This window comes from Carcharodon carcharias, chromosome 14 (genome assembly GCF_017639515.1).
Source record: "Carcharodon carcharias isolate sCarCar2 chromosome 14, sCarCar2.pri, whole genome shotgun sequence".
NCBI lineage: Eukaryota > Metazoa > Chordata > Chondrichthyes > Lamniformes > Lamnidae > Carcharodon > Carcharodon carcharias.
The window spans coordinates 31772193-31791804 of record NC_054480.1 but is presented as its reverse complement, the minus strand read 5'-3'; the positions used below and the strand labels follow the sequence as shown (position 1 = coordinate 31791804).

At 44.1% G+C, this 19612-nt stretch overlaps 1 protein-coding gene across 8 annotated transcripts in view; it reads left to right on the top strand.

Moving 5' to 3' along the window:
- Window positions 1–19612, top strand: part of LOC121287207 (DNA (cytosine-5)-methyltransferase 3B-like) — a 335867-nt gene that overhangs the window by 24702 nt on the left and 291553 nt on the right. For 5 of the 8 annotated variants that reach the window (XR_005945160.1, XM_041204871.1, XM_041204869.1 and 2 more), the window contains exons 1-2: window positions 184–291; window positions 8355–8431. Coding sequence is in view for 5 of the 8 variants with exons in the window: in XM_041204871.1 (XP_041060805.1) it covers window positions 288–291; window positions 8355–8431 (81 nt within the window). In the remaining 3 variants the exon portion in view is untranslated. Of the gene's footprint in view, window positions 1–183; window positions 292–8349; window positions 8432–19612 lie in introns of those variants that run through there. The other 3 variants (XM_041204873.1, XM_041204868.1, XM_041204876.1) reach the window with 2 other exon arrangements.

The following is a 19612-nucleotide window of genomic DNA, read 5'->3' as shown; positions in this document are numbered from 1 at the left end:
AGCCTCTGGAGGCTTGGTGGTTTCACTTTTGAATTCAGAACTGCATCTCAAACATACCAAATGAAAATATAGGTTATGACAGTTGTTTAAAGTTTCCCTCTGGGATTTTAAATAACTCAGCCTTTGCCAACTGCTGTATCATAACACAGGACCAAACTCATGTCAAAATAGAAGAAAAGATGGCATCAGTAAAACCTGAAAAAAAATGGACAAAAACAGAGGAGGAATTAGAAAAGAAAAAAAACTGAAGAAAATGCCATAATCTGGGGGTATCTGAATAGTGACCTATGGGTAAGTGTGACCCCCGAGCCCCAGGAATACAGCATAGAAGGCAATTCCTTTCTATTTATGCTTGCTTTACTCATTGATATGTCCTGTTTGAATTGTGTAAGCCTTAATGTGTGAAAAAGGCTCAGCACTGTTGCTTCAATGGGAAATAAATCTTGAATCTGAACACCAAGACTTGTTGATATCCACAGTTTAAGATTTATGGAGATTGATGGGATAATACATTTACATTTTGAGATTCTATTGAACACAACTCTGAGGCCTACAAAGGCAACAAAGGTCAGGCATTCTTAAGGAAGAAAATGGAGAAATAAAATAATTTAAAACAAAGCAAATTAAAGCATATTAACTAAAGGGATCTCTGATCATGATACAATCTCTTCCTTACTTATCAGTGCTGCTTTTAAAGTAAGAAGTAGATGCAGAGGAGCTGATTTTGACTGCCTCTACAACGTATTAAAGGAGCGGTAACCACCTCAAACTGGGGTTGGTAGCCTTACCATCCCATAAACAATGGCGATGCGGCCAGCTGCATTTTGAAAGAGGTCTATCACTGAGTGTCCAAAAATGCTCCATTTTAATATGAAAATTGGGGTCTTATGATGTAAAATGAACTTGGCTAGTATCGAATCCTATGCAGATCCACTGCCAAGGAGGCCTGCTAAAATTAAGTGTTGGCTCAATCCGATGAGGTACACACAGACATCTGTTTGACACTGCAGCTAAACTACCAGATTTAAATGAGGCTGGTCCTTAAACGAATAGGGGCAACTTTGCTGCTGGAATGTGTGGTTTATCAGTCTGCCCTGCAATTTGGTCACAGTCAAAATAAACCCTAGAGACTGACATAAAAGCAAAAAACCTGTGGATGCTGGAAATCCAAAACAAAAACAAAAATACCTGGAAAAACTCAGGTTTGGCAGCATCTGCGGAGGGGAACACAGTTAACGTTTCGAGTCCGTATGACTCTTCAACAGAATTAAGTAAAAATAGAAAAGAGCTGAAATATAAGCTGGTTTAAGGGACGGTGGGACAAGTAGAGCTGGACAGAGGGCCAGTGATAGGTGAAGGTAGCCAAAGGATGTCATAGACAAAATAACAAAAGAGGTGTTGAAGGTGGTGATATTTTCTAAGGATTGTGCTAATTAAGGGTAGAAAGTAGGACAAGCAAGGTACAGATAGCTCTAGTGGGGGTGGGGTGGGGTGAAGGAATCGAAAAAGGCTAAAAGATAGAGATAAAACAATGGATGGAAATACATTTAAAAATAATAGGTGGGAAAAGAAAAATCTATATAAGTTATTGGAAAAAATGGTGGGGGGATTGAAAAGGGGGTGGGGATGGAGGAGCGAGTTTATGATCTAAAATTGTTGAACTCAATATTCAGTCCTGAAGGCTGTAAAGTGCCTAGTTGGAAGATGAGGTGCTATTCCTCCAGTTTGCGTTGAGCTTCACTGAAACAATGCAGCAGGCCAAGGACGGACATATGGGCATGAGAGCAGGGTGGAATGTTGAAATGGCAAGCGACAGGGAGGTCTGGGTAATGCTTGCGGACAGACCGAAGGTGTTCTGCAAAGCGGTCGCCCAGTCTGCGTTTGGTCTCTCCAATGTAGAGGAAACCGCAGTGGGAGCAATGAATGCAGTAGACTAAATTGAGGGAAGTGCAAGTGAAATGCTGCTCCACTTGAAGGGAGTGTTTGGGCCCTTGGACGGTGAGGAGAGGGGAAGTAAAGGGGCAGGTGTTACACCTTCTGCGGTTGCATGGGAAGGTGCCTTGGGAGGGGGTTGAGGTGTAGGGGGTGATGGAGGAGTAGACCAGGGAGTCCCGGAGGGAACAATCCCTGCGGAATGCGGCCAGAGGGGGTGAATGGAAGGTGTGTTTGGTGGTGGCATCATGCTGGAGTTGGCAGAAATGGCGGAGGATGATCCTTTGAATGCGGAGGCTGGTAGGGTGATAAGTGAGGACATGAGTCCCATTCAAAGGATCATCCTCCGCCATTTCCGCCAACTCCAACATAATGCCACCACCAAACACATCTTCCCTTCACACCCCTCCCACCCTCCCCCAGCGACATTCCACAGGGATCATTCCCTCCGGGACACCCTGGTCCACTCCTCCATCACCCCCTACATTCAACCCCCTCCCAAGGCACCTTCCCATGTGGAAGGTGCAACACCTGCCCCTTTACTTGCCCTCTCCTCACCCTCCAAGGGCCCAAACACTCCCTTCAAGTGAAGCTGCATTTCACTTGCACTTCTCTCAATTTAGTCAACTGCATTTGTTGCTCCCAATGTGGTTTCCTCTACATTGGAGAGACCAAATGCAGACTGGGTGACCACTTTGCAGAACACCTTCGGTATGTCTGCAAGCATTACCCAGACCTCCCTGTCGCTTGCCATTTCAACACTCCACTCTGCTCACATGTCCACATGTCCATCCTTGGCCTGCTGCATTGTTCCAGTGAAGCTTAACGCAAACTGGAGGAACAGCACGTCATCTTCCGACTAGGCACTTTACAGTCTTCCAGACTGAATATTGAGTTCAACAATTTTAGATCATGAGCTCTCTCCTCCATACTAATCCCCTTTCTAATCCCCCCTTTTTTTCACAATAATTTATATAGATTTTTCTTTTCCCACCTATTTCCATTATTTTTAAATGTATTTCCATCCATTGTTTTATCTCTACCTTTTAGCCTTTTTCGATTCCTTCACCCCACCCCCACTAGGGCCATCTGTACCTTGCTTGTCCTGCTTTCTACCTTTAATTAGCACATTCCTTGGATAATATCCCCGCCTTCAACACCTCTTTTGTCATTTTGTCTATGACATCCTTTGGCTATCTCCACCTATCACTGGCCTTCTATCCTGCTCTACTTGTCCCACACTCCCTTAAACCAGCTCATATTTCACCTCTCTTTTATTTTTACTTAGTTCTGTTGAAGAGTCATACTAACTCGAAACGTTAACTGTGTTCCCCTCCGCAGATGCTGCCAGATATGCTGAGTTTTTCCAGGTATTTTTGTTTTTGTCCTAGAGACTGACAGATGGTTTACATCGTGTTAATGTACAGATGGGCCCTTGGTATAATATGGTATTGGAAAGACAGCAACCTTTAAGTGCAGTTCAAAATTCTGTGCCAAATCATTGAAGGAGCTTTTGCACTCTTTGCATCTTGTCCCAACCCATTTCAGGTACTGCAAGACGATGCAATTTCCTTCCCCTGCCGTGGCAAGCTAGATTTGAAGCATGGAGATACCACTGGAAATCCTAAATTGATAATAGGAAAATGGTTGGAACCTACGTCTGGTTTAGATCAGCAGCTGGAAGGCCCTTCATGGCTTGATTAAGGAAAATAGCCAAACTGATTTTAGAAGTGTGGAACAAGAAGCAATGCATGGTGAGGCACATGTCACTGGTCATGTCATGGCACTGTTGCTGGTGGTTGGCAGGCAATCCAGGATGTCTTTGGGCAGAGCAGAGCCAATTTCTAATAAGGGTTCTTTTGTCTCCGTGGGCAGTAGATTGTAAATAGTTCAAGATAGTGAGTAGGGGTCCAACTCCACTTTGTGTCTACTATAATAGGGTAGGGTACACAGTGAACTCTGCTGTTGACACAAGATGATACACCTGGTCCTGAATTTTCATGCAGACGCTCTCCATCTGCGCAAAAGTGCTGGCAGAGACCCAATCCAGAGGTCCCGCCCCATCCCTCGCCCCCACCCCGAACCCAGCCATGGGCATTTTTCCAGGGAGGAATGGAAGTGGGTTCTAAATTGCAAATGCCTGGTTCCTGGAGGCAGCCGCTCATATAAATCAGCAGCTGCCTCCATTCATGTGATTTTGGTGAGGTATATATCGGAAACCTGAAGTGTGTGGGTTAGACTGGTAGGAGCACATCTGAATCATGTTTGGATAGTCACGGTATTCTTTTGGACAGGTAAGATACTGCTTTGGATATGGTCCAGCTGTCAAAGCTCATTGGAACTGTCAAAGCTGTCAAGAAATTTAACTTTGCTGGGCTTTAAATTATAAAAACAACAGTGCTGGCTATTTCACTCTATCTGTTGACATAACCTAGTTTTTGTTCTGCATGTCTGACTTCACAACCTATCATTATCGCAATGTGTTGCCTATTAAGTGAGCATTTGAATGACAGCTCCAAGAGGTTATAGAACAGATGTTGTTTTCATAAGAGATTGGTTGAAGGAATTTCAATGTTTTGAATTTTTTTTAACATTGAGAGTGTTTTTTTGAAATAGTGATATCATCAATAGGCACATTATTTTATGTCAGTATGGCTCCTGAGGTCTGCCCATGGTGGATACTAGGTGAGCTGGCATTGGGGGCAAGGGCAAAGGGTGTGGGTGAAGGGAATGGGTTGGCATGAGTTTGCAGTAAGTTGGCACAGGGGCTATAAAGAGCTATAGGGATAAGGTGGGGGCCATAGATTGGCACAGAGGGCAGGAGTAACCATGTGGATGGGTATGGGCATAGGTTTGCATGGAGGGTATGAGGCACCATGTGGATGGGTGGGGTGCATGAGTTGGCTTTGATTGGGCATAGGGAGAGTGTAGGGGGTGTGAGGGGTGAGGGCCGGATATTTTTGGTTTTAATGTTATTTTTAAATCTTTCACAGTGCTGGTGCACCGAGGCAGGCCTTTTGGCCAGCATGTCTCAGCAGCCAGCAGCCTTCACACTTATTCTGGGGTTGGTGGGTGTGACTTCTAATCCAGCCTGTCAACCTCCTAAAAGAATGGAGGTTCAATTGCAGGACTCTTAAGTAGCCAAGACACCTCTTTCGTTGTAGGACCATTAGAGTGAAGTAGAACAGGTGTCTAGACAGAATAGAGAGAAACTGGTCCCACTGGTAAAAGGCTTGAGAACCAGAGGATACCAATCAAAACTGATTGGCAAAAGAACCAAAGGCAACATGAGGAAAAGCTTTTTTTACTTGGCAAGTGGTTAGGATTTGGAATGAGCTGCCTGAGTGGATGGTGGAGGTGGTTTCAATCGTGATTTTCAAAAGGGAAATATCCGAAGGGGAAAGATTTTCCAAGCTATGGGGAAAGATGGAGCAGCTCTTGCAGAGAGCTGTCAAGGACCTGACCCTCCAAGTGGCAGCCTCCTTTGCTGTTACCATTCTATATTTGTATGACTATGCGACATTGGTGGGTTTCTCAATGATGTAATAAGATACCACTTTGTCTTGCCATCCTCAAAGATTCATGTATGTGAGCTCTCAAGTCTGTGTCTTTCTTTACCCCATTTAAAATGGTATGATTTAAATTCTATTGCCTCTCCTTAGATTTTCTGACCAAAATGCATAGCTTAACATGTTGAACAGAAAATTGGAGATATTCTCTAGTTTAATGGATGGTTTGCTGTGGAAATATCATAAAGTTAAATTACCGTGCTACATCATTGATTAAACAAATGATAGCATTGCACGTGACTCATCATTCCTGTGTATTAATGGGAGATTGCTATCTTTTTTCAACAAAGCCGTTGGTTTCATTGCTTCAAAATTCTGGCAACGGGGCATTGTTGGGGGAAGAAGGTGGTATATATTGCGCATGTACATATTTTTTATTCATGGGTGTTGCTGGCTAGGCCAGCATTTATTGCCCATCCCTAATTGCTCTTGTTTAGAGGGCATTTAAGAGTCAACCATATTGCTGTGGCTCTGGAGTCACATGTAGGCTAGACCAGGATGGCAGATTTCCTTCCCTAAAGGCATTAGTGAACCAGGTGGGTTTTTATGACAATTGACAATGGTTTCATGGTCACTATTAGACTTTTAATTCCAGATTTTTATTGAATTCAAATTCCTTCATCTGCCATGGCAGGATTCGAACTCAGGTCCCCAGAGCATTACCCTGGGTCCCTGAATTACTAGTCCAGTGACAATAGCACTACGCCATCACCTTCCCCCGATTGGGGGGGAAGTGATGGATATTTGATAACTCAACACCAAAGGCCCCCTTGGGAGGACAATTACATTCTCTTGTACTGGTTGTTATGTCCATAGAGGATGTTCCAGAGAGTTTGAAGTAAAAGTAGCCATTGCATTGCCACCCCAACTTGAGTGTTTATCAGATATAACAGGCTGGATTTTCAATCACCCGTGGGGGATGCGCTTTGAAAATAGTGCTCTCACATGGTGTGCTCGCGTTCCAACACCTCTAAGACCTGCAATTTTCAAAGGGTGATCAGGGAGGATGGGGGAAACCGGTAATCTGCTCATCTCCAATTAATTGGTTGTTCAGCCTGTTGAAGAGCTCGTTAATGGGCTGGAGAGGGACAGAATTACATTTTCAAAGGGGAGAGCGAATGGTCTGGGGCATTTTAGTGCTCAGCTGTCGGGAGGACAGCTGGGAGTCACTATTTATTGTTGTTGCAGATTTAAAATCTTAAACAAAAGGGAAAGTCAAACCGAAGTGCTCATACGGCAACACAAAGTTGCCATGATTTGAGAAGAGCGGGTTGGGTATCTGATAAGTGAGCATTTGGGCACTTGTGTGGACTGTGAAGTTGCTGACTCTCAGCTCTCCTGCCTGCTCCATTGCACAAGGCAACAACAATCCCAGTCATGGCTACAGTCTGCCTTTGTAAACGTCTCCCAGAGCCAATTCCCGCTCCCAGGCATGGTCGGCACCACTGTCGAACTTGTCTCCAGCCGAATTAGGGCTTTTGCACATCAAAACAGCATCATGTCAGTCTCGCTGATGTGGCGTATGTTTCCCTATCCCAGATTGAAAGTCCAGCCCAATAGATCTGGATGTCATGAATTCAAACCCCATTCCAGAGATTTAAATACATAATCCAAGCTGACTTTTCAATGTAAGGATGGGCAATAAATGCTGGCCTAGCCCAGTGATGCCCACATCCTGTGAAAGAATGAAAAAATGCTGCATTTTGGAGGTGGCATGTTTCAATTAAGACTTTAGTCCAAGGCCCCATCTATTTGCTCAAGCTGGACATAAAGATTCCAGGGCACTATTTGAATAAAAGCAATGGTTTTCTCCTGGTCTTTTATTCATCTTCGCTAAAACAGATTATCTGAATATTTATCCCATTACAGTTTGTGAGATTTTGTTGTGCACAATTTGGCTGCCATGTTTGCTTACATTACAAAAGTGGTTATGCTTCAAACAAGTACTTCATAGGCTTTGAATCACTTTTTGACATCCTGAGGATGTGGAATCACTTTTTGACATCCTGAGGATGTGAAATTCACTGTATTAATGCAAGCTCTCCCTTTCTTTATGATTCATGGCAAGAATGTCTTTACATGAATAATGATTAAAATTTCTGGATATCTCGGTGGAGGCAACAACCTTGATGTAATTTAAGAGAGAACTTACTGTTGAGATAAGGCAGACTGTAGGTTTTCCTAAATGGCAAAGGAATCTTCTTACTTTTTAAAATATTCTTTCTGGGAATATGGGCATTGCTAGCAAGGCATTTATTACCTATCCTTGGATGCCCTCAACCTGCTGGTGAGTCTTCTTCATGAACTGCTGCAGTGCATGTGGTGAAGGTACCTTAATAAAACAGTGAGGTATAGGGAGTTCCAGGAATTTGACCGAGTGCTTAATGAATGTCAATATAAAACTAAGGGATGGTGCGTGACCTGGAGGTGAGCTTGGAGGTGATGGTGTTCACCTACGGCTCTTGCCCATTTAGATGGTGGAGGTTTGGAAGGTCATATTTATTTAGTGATATATGAATGGATTAATTCAACATCATAGATAAGACCATCCCTTTAATCGGCATCAGCTCTACTTTAGAAGAGAAAAACACAGGCTGGAAGTTCTGCAGTCCTGTCCTCCATTGAGCAAGGAATTCCCCTTCTCAGAGCTTTGGCAGTCTGAGTGCTGGCACTTGAGTGGGCAAAATGTTTGAAAACTGATCGCTTGCTGCTTCTGTGGATAGTAACAGCTGTCCTGGTTTTTACTCAACAATAAATTCCAGCTGTAGACATGTTAATTTATTTATGTTATAATAATTATCCTGTACTTAGAAAATGGTGCAAACTAATTTAATCTTTGTGGTTTAAGTACAGATTCTGAACAAGAGAGGCTGACAATGAAATCTAATGACTGTAACTCAGAAACTATTGGTAACATCAGCAAGCTCCAGGTAATGACAATATATTTTATCTTCTATCTATCAGTGATTTGTCTTTCTGAAAATGTTCAACATAAAGGTCAGAGCTTTAAAATGCTGCACTTGGAGAGCTAGCGAGAGCACATCCAACCATGATTGTGGAGGTAAAATACTTCCTGTGCTACCTGTATCTGGTTTTCTGCTGTGCTTGACTTGGGAATGATTGATATTGACACCAGGTACTGTAAGTCAAAAGTTTACCATTCTTTAGCAAAGACATCCCTCACTGTAATGAAGATGAAAATCTATTAGTGTGAACGGGGGAATTAAAATTGAATCAGAGTTGCAAGTGTTTTTAGGGGAAGGAAAATCAAGCATGGTAATTTTAAAGCAAATTTAGCAAGATCACACTCTCAGCGTAGAGGGAGTTTACAACACGAGTTCTGATGCTCCAATTTTGCACTCTCTTCTAGCAAGGTTGTGCACTAGGAGCACAGGCTTGGTGAACTTTACTTTTAATTTTGTCTCTAGTAAACTATACTCCTTTGAGCAAAAATCTGAATTGAACTGTTGCTGTGGAGCAGGAACTGAACACGTCTAGTACCATAGATGCCGGTGGATAGTGATTTGAGTTGATAGTTATTGTTTTTAACATACACAACAGGCTCTGACCTGCTAAGGTTAGCCTTGAAAGTTGTGGAATGTGCACAAGTTTCAGTCGCCAAAATGTGTGACGATGTATTTCACTGAAAGCAGTGGCCTTGCATGTAAGGACGTGTTTGATGTAATGAAATAATTGAGTCAGGCAGCTGCAGTGACAGAACATTTGCATATTAAACAGAAGGCTCTCTGTCTTCATCACCTGCACTCTTAGTGTAGTGTCTCCCTTTGCAATTTATTTTAAATATCTTTCTTTGCTAAACCATCAAAGTATGTTCTGTCTGTATTTTCTTTGGATGTGCAATTTGTTCTGTACTTCCTCTTTGTGTTTACCTTTATTTTTGATTGTGTAGTGAGTAAGAGGTCAAGGGGGAACGAGAAGGGAGAAGTTGAGCAAGGTGAAGAGTATGGAATACTTACAATGTAAACCAAGTATAAAACAGAATACTGAATTGGGGACTGAGCTTGAAAATGAACCAAGTTCCACAGAGAGCTGGAGAAATATTAACACAGTTAAAGACAGAAATATAGTGGAGATGCAAAATTACAGGATTGAAACTATTTGCGCTGCATGACATGGTGCCAAGACATTGGCTATTAATTTTGTCTCTTGATAATGTCATTAAAAGGGCGCATCCTGCACATGAGAACTAAAAAATGCCATACCTTTGCAGTACTAATGTGCCCACTTCACATGCTGCAAACACATTACTGTTCCCTTAGATTTCATAATTACAGTTCATAATTCTCCTCTGTGTCCTGATTCTGTAAAAGATTCTACCAAGTAGGTTTAGAGTGAAATCGTATAAAGAAATTTTTGAGGAAAAAAGCACTTACATTTAGTTTTTACATTCTCAGGAGGTCTCAGAGCATTTTTTGATCCAATGAATTATAATTGTGTAGGAAATGCAGCAATCAATTTCACACAGACAATGAAATGATTACCAATTAGTCAAAAAATGTTTTGCTGGTGTCCTTTGAAGGGTGGTGATGTTTGCCTGCCAGAACACTGGAAAAATTCCCCGGCTAATTTTTAAAATCATCCTATGGGATCTTTTCTGTCTACCTAGAATGACAGACAGGACCTTTGTTTAATGTTTCATTTGAAGATGGTGGTCTGCCTGAAGACGTTAGTGAGAGGACCAAGCTAAATTCAGCATGAGGCCTCATTGACTGAAACACTGAATTGTGTTGGCTGGTCAGGTATCCTGATACAGCTTTAGGCATTTGAGCTGGTTTCAGCATTGAACTTGCTGAGGGGGTGGGCGAGTGGGCAGAGGTTTGGGAGTGTGTGGGGGGAGGGGGTGCCGGGTGGAGGCGAACTCAGACTGATAGTTGTCAGCAGTAGTTTTGAGGAGCCAGATGAACTATTAAAAACTTTTTCTGGCCTTTTTCTGAACAGCCTCCCACAGTCCTACTCAAGATTCTGAACAAATGAGCAGGGCATGTAAAGCGCAAGATCAACCTATTTGCAGACTATTTTGATTGGTATTCTACACCGAGTATTAGGATCCTGATCTGCATACACAAGGAGCCCAGTGCCTACTTCAGGGGGATACCTTGCATACCTAGAAGTCACCAACTGGTGCACTACATTGAAGTATCACCCTATATTATTTGCTCAAGTGTTGAAGCAGTGCTTGAACCCATAATCTTCTAGTTCAAAGTGCTATCATTGAAGCAAGCTGGCACAGGGAAAAAAAGACAAGGCAAAAAAATAAAAATAATTGTGTCTTGGTAAATAAATAATAATAAAATAATTTTCAGCCTTTACTAGACTTCTTTGGGTACCCAACCACAAGGTTGCTATTCAACAACACTAGCCTTTGAGCTCAGTCATTTATATCTATGACACACTTTTCCTATCCCAGATTATTGATACATCTATTTTTTAGACAGATGTCAAACCAGACGGGTGTATAAGATCCAATGGCACTATTCTTAGAAGAGCAGCAAGTTCTCCTGATACCCTGGTAGACATACCTCCCTTGGTCAACACTAACAAAAACAGATCATTGATGCTTCACTTATTTGTTGTTGGCGGGATCTTGCTTGCACCAATTGGTTATAATTTGCAAATGTTACATCAATGACTCCATTTTAATAAATAATTCACTCAAAGTGTTTTGTAACATCTTGAGGACATGATAATTACTGTTAATGTTATTGATTGACATTAAAAATAGAGGATGCAAAATTTGTTGATGTAGCACCCACTTTGATTCCCTGGGGATAGACAACTTTGTGGGCCATGCAGCTAGAACTACGCAAGCCAAAGATCTCTTATGATTTCTGGGAAGTGTATTGGTACCATCTAATTAACGTTGGGTTGACAGTAACGGTTGGGCTAACCATTGAAAACAAGTTGGAGTCAGGCTCACAGTATGAGTTGGTGCAGGGTTATCCTGACATGAGGAATTGAGTTTAATCAGAATCTAGTTGGAGTTGGGAATGAGGTAATTTTTCTAGGGTGTTCAACACTAATGGCACAATTTTGACCCTGACTGCCTGGCAGGACTGGGCAGCTAGATGATTAAAATGATGTTCGGACACTTATTCAACCTGCTGCACTGTTGCTATTTTAACTACTTGGTTTTTGGCATTCCACCATTGGTAGGCAGAGACATCATTAATATTTAATAGTTGGGGTCTGATAGTATCATTTGTGCCCCAGCTCAATCAGCTCAGTGGCATAATGGGCACTTTCCACCTGCCCAGTCCTTGCATGTCACATTCACACCCTGAGTTAAAATAAGTCTTCCACACTGTTTTTTGAACGCTTTGTCATTATTTATTGTTTTGCTACTTTAGTAGCCACAGTAAAGGTATAAAAGGTGAGCTCTGATTGCCTCAGTTCTGCCAAAACAAGTGGATTGGAAAAATATATGTATGTAAAAACAACAAAAATGTACTTAGAAATGGCACATTTACACCCACTTGTAATTCTCCTGCTAAAAATATGGGATACACGGGCTATTAATTCATTCTCTGCATAAAGAAGCAAGTGTGTGAGGGTATAGAACTTTCAACTTCAGGACATGGCTATTGTTTTTGACTAGAATCTCTTCCACTATTACACCGTCAAAATATTACATTTCTCTGGTATGCTACATGAATGACAGATTTTCAAACTGTAAAGGTTTCATTTTTCAGTATGCTAAAATATGTATCCTTAGGGTGCAAAAATAAGGATTCAGCGGTTAACTTGTTTAAATATATTCACCCATTTAAGTATCAAATGATCTATAGACTGTCTGTTCTGAGTGCATTATAGACTTTTAGTTAAGTAACCAAATATATTTAGTAGTTCGATAACCTATGAGGAAAAGCTGTCAATCCTATGTTCCAGTTTCTAAATACTGCTGAGTTCTTTGGAGGGGGAAATGTAGCTGTAAAGAGTAAAATTCATCAATAAATTTATTCACAGATGCCAGGTAGTGAAGAACAGAACTGGAGCCTAACCTTTACACGCTTTTGTGTAAGTTTTCATATCAGAGATACACAATACGAACATGCAGCTCCTAATCCCACAACCATCAGTTTCAATCTGTTCCTATTTATAGGAGTACAAGTGAATCCTCAGTTAATGCACACCCCCACAATTAAAACACAATTGACCATCCAGCATCTATCCCCCAACCCCCATCTTGTATTCTGGCATTGTTCCAGTCAGCCCCCTAAAAAAAAGATCAATTTGAGTTTTTTAAAAAAAATTCCATTCTTTGGAGATACAGACTGATTGCCTGCACTGATTTCTGTTTGGAATCTCACTGATGGAACCTACCTGTAATCCTGGTGCATTTAGCCCATTAGCTGCACTAGCTGTCTCTTGATACCTCTGGCCTTGACTATTCTAGTGCTCTCCTGACCAGCCTCCTGTCTTTCACCCTCCATTAACTTAGCTTATCCAAACCTCTCTGCCTCTATCCTAATTTCAAGGTAGTCCCAATCATCTATCATCCTAGTGCTTGCTGATCTACATTAACTAATGATCTGTCAACACCTCAGTTTTAAAATTCTCATCCTAGTTTCTAAATCTTGTCATAGTCTCACTGTTCTTATCTCTGTCACCTCCTGCAGCCCCACAACCCTTCGAGACATTTGTACTCATCCCATTCTGACGTTGTGCACCTCCCTCATTGTAATCATTCCATCATTGGTGGCTGTGTCTTTATCTGCCTGGGCCCGAAGGTGCCTTTCCACCTCTCTTCTCTTTTAAGATGCTCTATAAAACCTATCTCTTTGACCAAACCTTTGAATTTCTGTCCTACTGTCTCCTTATGTGGCCCTGGGTGAAATTTCAGATGGCGGGTCAGAACGTCGTCGTTACGAAGACTTTTGGGTCCTTATCCCACTCCGATAGGAAAATGTACATCTGATGTGAACGCGGATGCTTATGTTTTAACTGGACAAGAATTGCATTCCTACCCAGTTAGCAGTGGCAGACGTGGGACCAGGCCCGGTTTAAAGGGCCATTGCCGAGGTTGCAGGTGCGTCAAGATTACAGCGTCACAGCAGAGGGTAGCGGCAGGGCATTTCCTCCTTCTCCAGTGCTCCTCTGTAATTTGCTGCTGCAGCATTGGCATTCCTTCTGCTGCCAGCACTGTGAGGGCCATCTCGCCTATCATGCCCTTTGCCTTTGCCCCAATGCTAATGAATGCCCTGCCCACTCCTCACTGACATCACCTTCTCCTTCATGACATCTTGCATCAGGAAACTGGCCACCTGACCTGAAACCACCTTTAGCATCCTTTGAAAAATGGTGTGAGATTTTTTATTATAATTCTCCTGTGAAGCTCCTTGGGGTCTTTTGGTATGTTACAGATGCTATATAAACACAAGTTGTTGTTGTTTCTCCTCCTCCTCCTCCTCCTTCCTACTGGCCTAGGACTGAAAAATCATGGCTGAGGGAGGCCCATCTGTCATTTGCTTGTAAAGGGTAAATGGAATTTCCAAAGCTTGAATTTATTTTGACATCAAGAAAGGAAGTGCAGACTGCTTCAATGGGTGGAATCTTCTGCTCCCACCAGCAGTGGGAATTGTGGCGGGCTTAATTTGGTATGAGCCAAAAAATCAGTTTCCTGACAGAAAAAAATGTTGGAATTTTGTTCTCCCAACTTTCAAGGTGGGTTAAAGGCAGCTTGAGCTTCCTGACGAGCAACCCCATTTGCATGCATTAGCATGTCATGAATGCTCATTAAAAGGCTAACTCTCTGGAATCGTGTGCCCCCTCCAAATTGAGTTCCCACCAGCAGGTAATTAGAACATTTAGTTTGACGACTGTATTTAAGTGGCGCACACCTAGCGAGCTTTACCTTAGCCACGACTCTGAGGTCAAGAGACGCTGCTTTTGTCTTCCTGTTGACGCTTCACTCTTCCATATCGGGTGCTGGTAGCTGAAGCTGCGCCAAGACTGGGTATGTAAGGCACGACCAGCAGGGAGGGTGAGATGGAGGCAGGACTTGGGGGGGGTGGGGGTGTTGAGAGGTGGTGGGGGCAGTGGGGGAGAACCAGAGGGCAAGGGTGATATGGTGGTAGGATGGGGGGAGGGGGTGTGAGGTGAAGGACCAGAGGTGAAAGGTGAAAGACTGTCTGCGGGATATGTCTAAGACATTGTTTGGGGAATGAGGCCAGACTGTCTCGGCATGTGAGAGAGCTCAGCATGACATGCATGTCTTGGTCTCGGTCTTAGACAGAGGAAGGTCTCTCTGGGCAGTTACAGCGAATTGTGTAAAGGGCATGGTCCGTCATTTATTGCATTTGGTCTTGTGGGTTGGAAGGGTGGTACTGGGATGCAGAGGACACAGTCACATTCAGGGGTGGCTGTTGTATCCGGTACGGTGGAAGTTCCAGTTTCATGGGGGTGGGGATAGTGGGCGGTCTCATGGTGGGGTGGGGTGGAGGGAATCTCTAAAAGTAGCTGGCATTGAGGATGGGAGGGGTCAGATTAACGAGGGGTGTGGGGATGTCAACACTGAAGGGAACTCGGGGGTTGAGGGGGGGAACAGGAATGTCAACATAAATAATAATAAGGTCAAGGGAAATGGTGGGAAGCTGGATGGTCATGAGAGAGGAATTTGGAGGTGGTGACTGTGGAGGAGGATAGGAGGAACTTGGCGGGTGCCAGGGAGGTTGGAGTGTGCTGGAAGTACTTACACACTGAAGATGAACCGTCTTTCATTTTCCACACTTATGACATAGTTCGAAAACTATCTGGAAAATAACGATATGGAAGGGGCCTCAAAATAGGTGGGAGGAGTTAAAGACTCTTCTTTTGGGCCGAGTGAAGGGGCACTCTATTAATTATTTGCTCAAGCCATGGAGAACCACACTCAGCCGAGTACTGTTTGAGGTTCAAATGTCCATTGGAGGAGCAATGGTCCATGACTAATGCAGCGCATTCCTGCGAGAAGCCTTGATTATTGCTCTAATAAGACTGAGGAGGAAAAGGGGCTGTCATCGATTGATACAGGGCCAGGAGGAGCAATGGTCTGAGCGGCAAGAGGGAGCGGGGCCCCAAGAAGTCCAAAATGTTCCCGAAGAGGGGCAAATGCAATGAAGATCAGTGGCCCGACCACAGGCATATCACTGGCGCTGCTCATATATGGAAATGAATGAATGGCAATGCCATAGGCGCTTCACTTGTCCAGGCATGTGATAGCTCACATTTGCCAGCTTCTCCATGAAGGACTGCGGCTGGAAGGGCTTGGAGAGCATCCCATACCGTTGGCATTGAAGACTACTGACGCACTGAACTTTTTTGCCAGCAGTTCCTTCCAGTGCTCCACCTGAGGCCCTTTGTGGTATCTCCCAAACATCAACCCACAAATGCATACAAGAGGTCACAGAGATGCTCTGCTCACCAGTATGCTCAGTTCTGCATGGATGCTGAGAGCCAGACTGCCAGATCTGTGGAATTCACAGCAACATCTGTTTTCCCACAAGTCCAGGGCATCATCGACTGCACACACGTGGCCTTGAGAGCTCCCTGGCAGGAGTCTGCGAGATTCATCAATCGAAAAAGGTTTTCACTCTCTGAATGTCCAGCTAATTTGTGATCACAGAAGGCAAATCTGGCATGTTTGTGCTCGCTACCCAAGGAGATCTCAAAACTCTTACATTTTGACTCATGTGCAGGTGTCACAGATCTTTGAGGGACCTAGGTGCTTAAAGGGCTAGCTCCTTGGGGACAAGGGAGATATCCTGAAGATGTGGTCAACGATGCCAGCTTGCCATCCACACAGTGCTGCTGAAGAGAGATACAATGCTGCACATGCCGCCACCAGATCCTTGATAGAGCAGACAATAGGCCCCTGAAGATGAGGTTCAGATGTTTGAATGGCTCAGGTGGGGCTTCCCAATACTTGCCAGTGTGTGTCCTGGATCACTTCTCTGCTGCACCCTGCACAACATAGCGCTGCAAAGGCGAGGGATATCTTGCCTGAGGGATACATGGAGGAGCGAGAAATCTCCGACAAGGAGGACTTTAAAGGGGATGGATCTGATGAGGGCTAGGATGTCGACAAGCCACATGAAGAGTCCATAGCAGGGGTACGACGTGGCAGACGTGCCCGTGAGAATCTGACAACTACAAGTTTGCAGGAGTAGTAATGTGCTGATATATTCACATAATTGTTTGTTTTTCTCATCTTTGCTGCCTGGAAGGCCCCAGCATCTATCTGCTCACAGATAATTTCTCTGGAAAGTTCCATGTTTTCTTAGAGATTAGGGAAAGATCAGTACTCACCGTCTGCCCTGATGTTGGGTTGATCATTGGAACGCGCTAAACCATGGTTAAATGCATAGCTCTGGTGATACATGGCTGCTGTAGAACCCGAACAGCACTCCCTTCTCCCATGACCTTAGGCAACTTTAAATGAAATAGTAATTTCACCCATACCCTCGCCAAGGCTGTGTGCATTGTTGCTTATAAGTGACTGGAGCTCATATTTAGACAAGAATGCACTCCTGTCACCTGCTCTCAAAGCGGGTCGGGGGTGGGAGTGGGGTGCTGACCAGACAGATTACTCTTTCAGGCTTACCCCAGACGGATGGCTCAACAGGGAGCAGCTGCATGGTCACTGAAAATGACAATTCACCAAGGAAGGACATTCAGCATTGAACGTGCCCACAATTTCTTCCTCCAGACAGTTATGGTAGCCTATAGGTTTGGATTGTTAGGATTACAGTACCTAACAACAGTTTTTCACAACTGAAAATGCACCATAATGAACCTTGGGACACACGTATCTGATTTATGTCACCATGGGTAATTGTGCCAACCACAAACGACTGACACTCTGGTGCCAGTGGGAGAACTGAAGCAGTAGAATTTCCTGATCAAACTCAAATGGGGGGCAACATTCTAGAGCCTTAACTGACCGTGAAAGTTTGAAGGAACTAATAGAAAAATGAAACCCATGAGACTTGCAAACAGTTAAATTCAAAATGTATTTACAATTGTGACAACTATATACAATGAGTGTATACCCGTGACACTTGTTTGCATTCAATACTTTTTAATTTTTCTAACTATACCGCTAAATCTAGGTGCAGCCCGAAATATCCACAGCTGAGGTGAAGGCAGCCTGCTGTCTGCAATGCCCTGTTAATTGAGATGACTTTGGCGGGTGTGCTGTTGTGGCCCGAGGCCTTGAGGGCCTCAGCCTGCTCAGGGTCGCCTGCTCTGGTGCAGGTGCACCCTCCTTGGCCTGACCTGCTGGAGTTGATGGGGTCACTGGCAGAGGAGAGTTGGAGTGGCAGAGCACCCTTGGAGCATCCTGGGTGGATGCCCCTGGGGTATCTGGCTGATGCTTCTCCTTCCTTTGGGTGCCCAATGGCACCTCCCTGACTCCTTGAGGAGAAGGGACACCTGAGGTACCCTGTCCCACTCACACCTAGCCACTGATGTAATGCTCCCATGGCTAGAGCAAGAAAGCACAGGTCTAACTGCACATTCAGAATCTGCACTTTTTTTTATTCATTCACAGGATGTGGGCTTCACTGGCTGGGCCAGCATTTATTGCCCACCCCTACTTGCCCTTAAGAAGGTGGTGGTGAGCTGCCTTCTTGAACTGCTGCACCCCGTCTGGTGTAGGTACACCCACATTGCTATTAGAAAGGGAATTCCAGGATTTTGACCCAGCGAGAGTGAAGGAACGGCGATATATTTCCAAGCCAGGATGGTGAGTGACTTGGAGGTAAAATTCCATGTGGTGGTGTTCCCATCTGCTGCCCTTGTCCTTCTAGATGGTAGTGGTAATGATTGTAGGTTTGAAAGGTGCTATCGAAGGAGCCTTGGTGAATTCCTAAAATGCATCTTGTACATGGTACACACTGCTGCTACTGTGCATCAGTGGTGGAGGGAGTGAATGTTTGTGGATGTGGTGCCAATCAAGCGGGCTGCTTTTTCCTGGATGGTGTCATGCTTCTTGTGTGTTATGGGAGCTGTACTCATCCAGGCAAGTGGGGAGTATTCCATCACATTCCTGACTTGTGCCTTGTAGATGGTGCACAGGCTTTGGGGAATCAGAAGGTATGTTACTTGTCACATAATTCCTAGCCTCTGAGTTGCTCTTGTAACCATAGTATTTATATGGCTATTCCAGTGCAGTTTCTGGTCAATGGTAACCCCGCCAAGATGTTGATAATGGGGGGTTCAGTGATGGTAATGCAATTGAACATCAAGGGGCGATGGTTGGGTTCTCTCTTATTGGAGATGGTCATTGCCTGACACTTGTGTGGCACAAATAATACTTGTCACTTGTCAGCCCAAGCTTGGTTATTGACCAGGTCTTGCTGCATTTGGATATGGACTGCTTCAGTATCTGAGGAGTTGCGAATGATGCTGAACATTGTGCAATCATCAGCGAAAATCGCCATTTCTGATCTTATAATGGAAGGAAGGTCATTGATGAAGCAGCTGACGATGGTTGGGTCATGGACACTATCCTGAGGAACTCCTGCAGTGATGTCCTGGATCTGAGGTGATTGACCTCCAGCAAACATCTTCCTTTGTGTAGATATGACTCCAACCAGCAGAGAGTTTCCTCCCAGATTCCCATTGACTTCAGTTTTTCTAGGGCTCCTTGATGCCACACTTGGTCAAATACGGCCTTAATATCAAGGGCACTCTCACCTCAGGAGTTCAGCTCTTTTGTCCATGTTTGAACCAAGGCTGTAATGAGGTCAGGCGCTGAGTGGCCCTGGCAGAACCCAAACTAGGTGTCAGTGAGTGGTTATTGCTAAGCAAGTGCCACATGATAGCACTGTTGATGACCCCTTCCATTGTTTTACTGATGATCGAGATAGACTGATGGGGCGGTAATTGGCCGGGTTGGATTTGTCCTGCTTTTTGTGTACAGGACATGCCTGGGCAATTTTCCACATAGCCGGGTAGATGCCAGTGTTGTAGCTGTACTGGAATAGCTTGGCTAGGGGTGCGGCAAGTTCTGGTGCACAAGTCTACAGTACTATTGCTGGAATATTGTCAGGGCCCATAGCCTTTGCAGTATCCAGTGCCTTCAGCTGTTTCTTGATATTACGTGCCATGAA